The following is a 9,267-nucleotide window of genomic DNA, read 5'->3' as shown; positions in this document are numbered from 1 at the left end:
CACACACACACACACACACACACACACACACACACACACACACACACACACACTTATAAAATGAAAGGTTTTCTTTGAGTTGTTATTTAAGATTTTTTTAAAGAGAAAATTTTTCAAAATACTCAGTGGTAATACAGCCTGATATCTTTGCATTTGTCTCTTTCTAACAATGCTAGACTTTCAAGGTGAAAAGTAACATAAAATAAAACACTGACTGTCCTTGCTCATCTCGCTTTGAACCACTGAAGCAAAACTTTCATCTCTAATATCCAAAGAAMGTGACGTGATGTAAACGTCCTTGACACCGTAAAGCTCTAATAGGCTGATAAAGTTGGCATTGAGTGTTTAAGTGGTCAAAGATCTGCAGGAAATGGTGGAAGTGAAGGATGAAAGGAATAACAGAGATGATGGATAAACAGAGGAATGTGGACTTGAAGTAAGAAAGTGGAACCGATAAGGTAAAAGCAACATTTTGAAAAGTTTTGCAACAGGAAACCTTTTTGTTTCTCCTGCCATTTGTCAGCAAGTTTGTTATTTTTTTCATTTTTTGTACATAAATGAGTCATTTTATTGGTACAAATATTGCACTTATTAGCAAACATAATGGCCATAAAATGGCAAAACAAATGGGCAAACACAAATACATGAGCAGTCAGCAAGTAACAACTGGAACATGTTTATCCAATTCAAACAACTAAAACTGAACTCTCTAAAACAGTTTTCTGAGCAAGTAAAGAATGCAGCAACAAATATTTGCAGCTCTTTGTATTAAATGCCTAAATTAAATTATTTAGGAAAGCTTTATGAGAAAACAAACCAATATGCATGGTATAATCTAGTGTGGTGGTACTGTACCAGAAGGGCAGATTAGAAAATATTCAGACGGTTGCTTGCACCAAGGCCAAAGCAAATGTTCAGCTTACATGTTCAATATTTTCTGTCATGCATAGGTATTTAGTATTCCCACAAATGAAGTTTAGAGGTCCTTCTTACCTTTTTGCAGTTTTATAATTTTCTCTTTTGGGTTTTAAACACCATAGGTTGGATATTTCCTGTGTTGCTGTCTCTCTTGAGAATTTGAGTTAAAAATTTGGTTTGAGGGATAATGTTAGAGTAAGTTTATGTTTAGATTAGGCTATTAGAATTGTGTGGTGTTATGTTGGAATAAAGGGCAATGGAATATAAAGTGTCATGTGTTACTAAAGGGATACATAAACTATCTGTGTGTGTATCCATTCTAAATAAATTCAAGGCTATTTGTTATAGTGTAATCACCATTCTGTCCATTCCAATGTTATATCAGTTATTCACTTAAGATCAAACTTTGATTTTCATAAATAGCCAAAGAACACATTTTATGGTTGGACCTAAATTGCCTTTGACAGCCCAGGGGAMTGAAAGGAAGCTATTACTTTGAGATCCACAAGCCGTTTATTCATATAAACTGTGAACTGTGTTTAAACTGAGGCATGACAAAGCGCTTTTGTTCGGTAAATGTCCTGAATGCAWCAACCTGGGTTTCCTCATTTTTCCATTCATATTTTGTATTTAATTTTTTAGCGTTCAAAAATTACCATATTGCTTCAGTGAATAATGGCAAGCATAAAATGTTTGAAACAAACATTAAAAAACATACAACAAAAGTGTGTGAAAATGCTAATTAAAATGGTTATAAAAAGTGAAGTTGTTAAGGAAAAGGTATATACAAATTTTTCATTGAATTAGACTCTAGGCTGAAATAGTTATATGTTATCAGGTTTATCTATAGTAGGGACATTATATTATAGCTGATGATTTAAAATAACTGAGTTATTATCAGAGGTACTTAGAAACGTAAGGTTATGAATATAACCACGGTTTCTTGAAGGAATGGAACGAAGTACAACACACAGTTGTATATGAGACACGCGCGCCTGGCTGAAGCCACCTCTAATCACGTCTTTAGACCGGTGAYGTGGTGACATTGAACGTCGGGTGACAGGCTCCGCCTTCACCCACGTCAGCTCCGACACAAAGTCCGGAAACATAGGCAGACGGTGCTTCACATCAGCCGGTTCAGACGGGACATAAAACCCTGCGAACCTCGACAGCTTTTGAGCAGGTGGGGGGGTCGGGCAACTGTACCTCCAGTTTGGCAGCAGCTCGGCGGCACAGGGACAAGAAGGACAAATCCTGGTCCACCCTCTCAGCAGCGGGGGTGGAGTGAGCTGGGTACGGCTCCTCGTCGTCTTCGGACAGACTGAGAACCTCCTGCTCCATCTGCTGAACATCGCCCTCCTCTCGTTTAGATCTAGTAGAAACTGGGTCTTGCCCCCCTCGATGTCGGGTGAGGCCACCTCGTGCTCYATCTGGTCYGCCCAGCTAGCAGCGGGGGCTTCAACCGCCGAATCCTCGTCTTCGTCGGACTGAGCCGTCTGGCTGGATTCGGAGAGCAGCGGGTCTTGTTGGAAAACAGCAGTTTCCCCCAGCATTTTCTCCAGGATTTTCACTCTCCTCTCCAGTGTCGGACRCGAAAGTCCGGCACAGGCCCGGCAGGACTCGGGCTCCACAAGCGCTCGTCRAGCGTGAATGATTCCTAGGCAGGGCAGGCCTCATGCTGGTCCTTCGCATGAAGCTTAAAGCCGCACCCCTGAGGACAGGGGCGAACAGAAGACTTCGGCTTCTTCGAAGGTGGTTTTGTGCTCATCGTGAACCACAAAACAGATTTTCAGCAGAAAATAAAGGTCACTTAAGTAGCATCGAGTGGCAGACACACGAACCAGCAGGTAACGCGGTTAGCACCAGTAAAGCAAGCCTAAGAACCTTAGAAGCTGAGCTAACTAACAGCAGCTATGTGAGCTCAGGTTTAGAGGTGACTATCGCGAGGTGAAGGGCGATAGAACTGAGTAATGATGCTRGTGACTCCAAACTTATAGGGTGAMGGCGGAGCCTGTCACCCGATGTTCAACGTCACCATGTCACCGGTCTAAAGACGTGATTAGAGGTGGCTTCAGCCAGGCGCGCGAGGGTGCGTGTCCCATATACAACTGTGTGTTGTACTGAGTGAAATGACTGAAAAGGAACTACTTCCCTTGAAGAGAGTTAATACACTTCTATTTCTACCTTGTCTGTGGGTGAATTTATAATAAAATTTATCTTTGACAAGATATATGACCTGGGAGCAGCAGAGGAAATGTTCCTTTGAGCTTTCATGATCTTAGAGATGTTAACTGTAATCACTGCAAATTGGCACTGATTTGAGAGTAATAATGATGAACACAAATGTAAATTTCTTGTCTCATCTCACTTACCTAATAGTGAATAGCTTTAGTGTGTATCCAAGGTGCGCATGAGCAAGATTTTTTTTTGATCAGGACAATGTGCAATTAAAACATAAACATAAAAACATTTGATGCTTTGCACCAGATTTAGCCTAAGGCTAATTTACATCTGTAGTCCTGGACAGTAAAAACAAAACAACATCCAACAGTAATAAAAATGAAATGAGAAATAAAACCTGAAAATTAAAAATAACATAAAGTAAAACATTTCACAATTAATGATAAAAACACATAAACACCCCACCCCACTCTCCAAACATAATTTAAAAGTAWTATCACTAAACATCCAATAAAAAGAAAATTCTGATATCTGAATTAAGACAAAAAATTTTAAACGTGTTTTAATTACCTTCTAAAAGATTGTTGTCCTGGTCCGTCTTTGCACGATCATTGATGTCCACTCCCGATTTTAGCTCTGACGTATTGAATAAATTAGTATTACCATAATACTGAATGGGGTTGCTCATTAATAGAACTGGTTTCAGGGGTTTTGCTGGTGGATGAATTTTAGCAGAAACAGGTGATAAAGKGTGCCTTAACATGGGGTCACTCAGGGAATGTTGGGATGGCTGTGGGGAGAACAGATTGCCTGTTGGAGCTTCCCAAAGCTCTAGAGATGAAATTGTGTCTGCAGATAACTGGGAGGATTGGAGGTTTTCTGACACAGCGGATGAGTCTGCACCTTTCTGTTGTGAAGCTGAGTGGTAAACTATTGGCAATAAGTTTGACTGAGTAGAACTTGATGGCCAAACTGTAAAGGTAGACCTCAGGGAAAAGGAAGCTGATGAAGAAGGGGAAAGACGCTTCTTCGAGATTTCTGACACATTATCATCCAAGGTTGAAAGATCAGCCAAAAATGAAGCAGGGGTTTGAGAGGACTTTGGGATCTCAGATTTTGAATGTTGTAATGAGGATAAAAATTTTGGTGATCCATAGCTAGCTTTTGGTTTGTGGACACTGTGAGAGCTAGACCTAGATGACAGTGAGGTTKGTGTCTTTGATTTATTTGATCTCTCAGGAGTCTCAGGAAGAGGATAAGCTGATCCTGTATTTTTTGAAGGCAAATMTATGCAAAAGATGCAAAAACAATATGTTATTAGTTATATTGTTTAGCTTTCAAGCACAAGATTGACTACTTTACAATCATGACTATCCAACTACATATAGACAGTATTACTGTATAAATCTACCTTTAACCAATTGCTCAGGTTTTGGAGTCTGATGATCAGCTAAATGAAGCTTCTTGTCTGGTATATAATGAACTGATGTGACAGCCTTTTTTGGTAGCTGCATTGGAGGTGTGTGTTCTGCTTTAATAAACTCACTAGAAACGGCCGTGTGGGAAACCAGAGTTTGCTCTTTTTTGAAAATCTGCCAAAGAGTAGAGACCCTGTGTGAAAAACAAAACAATTTGTGAGTTTATGACCCCTGATAATGGAAAGCTTCAGTATATCAAGTATTGTATCAAGCACTTTTAACTTATTTACACTTTTTTATATAGAGAGCATTTTTTTTATAAATGGATGACAACCCATTCTTACAATTAGAGTGGTGATTGCCAAAACACCAGACCAGTGACCTCATTTGTACCACTATTAATTATTTGTCACATTTTTCACTGCAAAATAGCATACTAAATGTGACATGAATTATCTTTTCTTCTTTAACTTGGAAGCTACAAAGGAATCCAATCAAGATGGCATTTTTGAGTCACCAATTTGTTTACAAATTGCTTAAAAACAGCCAGGACTAATCCGGTCGACCCTGAAAACAGTTTATGCTGTCAACACTTGGATATATTATATCAGCGATATTAACACATCACTGACATATTGTGTTAAAAGCACCTATTACTTTATAGTTGTGCATGTGTTTTTTTTAATAATTACCAAGTTTTATGACTCAACAATGTTTTCAAGTAGAGATCTACAGCAATACAAAGTACAACGTCAAAGTAATCAGTTTCTGGGGTGTAACAACAGACTGACATAAAACTGTTTGGATGTGTAAAGTATCACTGACAAAATGTTTTGAAAGCATTTAATTGTCTTATTTTCTATCTTAAAATGTATTTTAATAGATAACAGTATTCACCCTAAGTGAAATAAAGTAAATACTGTTATTAAATCATACCAAGATGCTTGTATTTCTGAGAGGTAGAAATTTCTGTAAAAACCATACTGTATTTTCTTCACTACAGATAAACAGATGAGCAAAAACTGAAAAAAATGCATGTAGCATTACTATATATATATATATATATTTTTTTAATTATCAGAGTGTGTTGCTTACAGATTAAATTACTATATATTTTTTTAATCTTACTCTCTATTATCCATCTTCTGTTCAGCATTACAGACTTTTTTTACGTCTGTGCATGTCTGAAAAACAAAAAGAAAAGGTTAATATCTTTACACAAATGACAAAGAGATGGAACGATGCAGGAATGCATAGAAAGAAAATGTTTGTAATATGATCTTCTGTATTTATGGAACTGTATTTTYGTTGTTTATGTAAATAAAATGGAATAAAGTGCAATACCTCAGTCTCTTTCCCTTCATCCAGGACCTCTATGACAAGAAAAGATTCAGGTGTGGAACTCTGTGGCTCAGTCCCACTTTTGCTGACAGGAACAACGAACAGTGACGCGCAGTAGTGATGAAAATCATCTTCCTCAGCTAGAAATACACAAATCAATATTAGGAAAGAGAAAAAGAAGRTGTTATGCAACATGTGCGTTACCTTTTTTAAAAGATTTATCTTTACAAAGTTAGAGTATCATTTTTATTTTGTTTTAGTATTTCTATCTCAGTTGTTGACTGAGTCAATGACTTCAGAAAATATGGTGACTTTTTTTTGGGTACTCTTACTCATCCTTAAAGCATAAAATATCCTAGGTCTTCCAAATATTTGCAACTTGATTAAACCATTCATGGTTTGAGTTGATGTAAATACTATATTAGCCTACTTTCTAAATACACAAGGCATTTTTCCTGCTTAAAAATCTTACATCTCATWTCATAACTTTCCTTACTTTGCTCAAATTAAATAATTGATGCTTATTTATTGTATCTGACAATAAATGCCAATAASACAAAACCATCAGCGTCTTTGGGAAATATACAGCTATTCAGTATTTGATAACCTATTCCAACCACCTGCTATGAACTCTTATTCAAATCYTTACCCATGACAACAGGTTGCAGAGTTTCTCCTCCTCCTCTGCATTTAAATATGAAAGGGTGGGAAATGAATAATAAACGCTGTTTACTTGCATCATGTAGGATGCACCCCTTGTTTTAAAWTTTTATTTTCTTGTGCTGTCAGACCCATATGGTGATGCGACATACAAATAATTATTTTTTACGTTAATCAAGTTCTTCTCAAACATTTGGAAGATGATTAAAGACAGCTATAAAGATGTGGGAGACCAAGATGTTAAAGACTGCCACAAAGTCAGGATGTGAGTCTATCTTGTTACAGTAAGAAGCAGCTGACTGCCCTAGGAGTTCAGACATTTTGAAGGGGAAAAATAACCCTTGTCTGCTCATCTTCTTCAGGCTTTGGGTKGAAAATCAGAACTCTGCTGACTGATGAACCACAGACAGTGAGCCTCAAACTACAGGATGGTCCCTCGCTCCCTTTGCCTGCCCCATTCCTTACTCTGTCAGCTTTAAGCCACCTATAACAGCCCTCTACCCWCACAATCACAGCCAGTGATTACCTGTCGGGCTACCACGGATGGATGGACAAGCACTGATACGTCTGACCCACTGAGAGAAAGAGATTTTGCAATTGTGTGTTTGTATATCTGACTGTGATGTGTGTGTATGTGTGTGCCTGTGCAGGTCATCTGTCAGACTACTCTGTCCAGAGCTGAGTATGTTTGGTTTGAGAGCCTGTTTGTGCCATGCGTATCAGGGAAGCAGGGTGTAGAGCAAAAGTACCAAGTTCTGAGAGGATCAATGGCCTTTTTCAGTTTCAAAAGGTGAACGTGGACATGGAGATAGATATGTGGATATGGCTTGTGTTATGTGTATTACCAGTTGCGCCAATGGTTGTCTCCTCTTCTGTGTCTGTAGTAGTTAGTGATTTAACATCTACACCAAAGTCCAGAAATGGATGGCATTCATTTGGTGTTCTGCAAATACAAAATAACTGTTGAATCTGTGGATAAGATACACACAAACAAAAGTGTAACATGTATTTCTTTTTCTTTTTTTCTTTCTCCTAAAACGTGGATGATGGATGGATAGATGGATGGATGGATGGATGGATGGATAAATGGATGGATGGATGGATAGATGGATAGATGGATAGATGGATGGATGGATGGATGGATGGATGGATGGATGGATGGATGGATGTATGGATGGATGGATGCATGGATGGATGGATGGATGGATGGATGGATGGTTCTCCTGAAGTGCCTTGTAAACAGTGCACTCCAATGCCAAAGACTAAAGTCTGAAGAGTCTTTTCACACCACAGAGATGGTTGTAGTTTCTATCTTCTCTTCAAACCCACTGCTTAATTCGATCAGGCCTGAAGATATTGGATCATCTGTTTTTCTGTATTATTTACCCAAACAACATGCCATTTCTCAAACTCACAACCACTTATCTCTTCTCTCTACATAATATGTTTTATGCAGTATCCTTATAAGCTATGGGCTGTTTCCATTTGGGACTTCAGCAGAAAGCAATAAAGAAAAACAGATTTTACACATCTTTGGTTTGTACTCACTTTTGTACTTTTGCATTTGTTTGGTGATATGTTTTGACTCTATCCTTCCTTACCAAGGATATTAGGAACCAAGTCTTGTTCTCCTTCTGTACTTAATGCAATTAGTCTAGAGAGCTAGAGAAGCAATATCTGTACGCAAATATACAGTAACAAATGTTTAGTCTCTCACATAGAAGAATGCATTACACCATATATTACTTAGGTGTTATTAAAAAAAACAATGAACCTGGGGGACTGAATGGTGTAGCCATGTTTCAGCATTTTGTCAGTGTTTTTGCTCATCAAAAACCCTGTGTTTTTGCTCAAAACACTACCCACAATACATACAATCTCCGATCAAGCAAAAACAGCTCAACTACACATATTACATTTATTTTAAATGTATTGTAAAGAATGCCCCTTTCATCAAGCAGAACATTTTTGACCACTGCATTTTTGAGCTTTTAAATCCAAACCAAAATCCAAACTTGAGCAATGACAGACTGTGAAAAAAGTCTAAACATCTGATTCAGACTTGTCATTCCTAACATTATTTAAAACGTTGCTGACAGTGGGTGGAAAGAATAAACAGCACAGACAGAAGTGTGTACATCTAAAGGCTCACTGGAGAAACTATAAAAACAAAAATGATGAGTGACAAGCAAGAAGAAAACAATAACAATTTGTATTTTTCCCCTCAAACAATTGCTCAGAWGCATTCTACTGTATACAAAACCCTTTTTTCCCTGCAGAAAGTAGTTAGGTTTTCTTTTTTTATTATTATTTTCGTACTCAATACCATCCTGTTGGAATGTTGTTTAATGAGTCAATCATGACTTTCTTAAATGTTTAAGCTTATAATTTTAAAGTTTTTATTTTATTGTATGCAAGCTTAACATTATTGTGGATACCTTCCACCACTTCTAAGTGCGTTAAAATTAAATTGGATAGTGTTTGAYGTAAATTCCATGATGATATACAATAAAATGCCAAATTTAAACCACAAAGAGGATGGTGCCCACTGGCTGGCTGCAGTTCAGTGTTTTACCCATCTATCCACACGAGTATTTTGCTGACAAAGAAATAAACACAGACGTTAAATCATTTATTTTCAGGGTTATTATCTGTTGATTTGCATGGTTCTTGTCTTTCTGCTGCTTGTTCACACACACACACACACACACACACACACACACACACACACACACACACACACACACAC

At 37.7% G+C, this 9,267-nt stretch overlaps 1 protein-coding gene across 1 annotated transcript in view; it reads right to left on the bottom strand.

The window, feature by feature from the left end:
- The window catches only part of zbbx (zinc finger, B-box domain containing), a 66,349-nt gene that overhangs the window by 18,831 nt on the left and 38,251 nt on the right, over positions 1-9,267 (bottom strand). The window contains exons 10-14 of the mRNA XM_014012839.1: positions 7,364-7,461; positions 5,862-5,998; positions 5,646-5,701; positions 4,646-4,710; positions 3,670-4,365 (exon numbers count right to left, since the gene is read on the bottom strand). Coding sequence (XP_013868293.1) covers positions 3,670-4,365; positions 4,646-4,710; positions 5,646-5,701; positions 5,862-5,998; positions 7,364-7,461 — 1,052 coding nt within the window. The remainder of the gene's footprint in view (positions 1-3,669; positions 4,366-4,645; positions 4,711-5,645; positions 5,702-5,861; positions 5,999-7,363; positions 7,462-9,267) is intronic.

The sequence above is a fragment of the Austrofundulus limnaeus genome, unplaced genomic scaffold (genome assembly GCF_001266775.1).
Source record: "Austrofundulus limnaeus strain Quisiro unplaced genomic scaffold, Austrofundulus_limnaeus-1.0 Scaffold95, whole genome shotgun sequence".
NCBI classification, from domain to species: Eukaryota; Metazoa; Chordata; class Actinopteri; order Cyprinodontiformes; family Rivulidae; genus Austrofundulus; species Austrofundulus limnaeus.
Note: the sequence above shows the minus strand (reverse complement) of the source record. Positions and strands in the feature narration are given on the sequence as shown.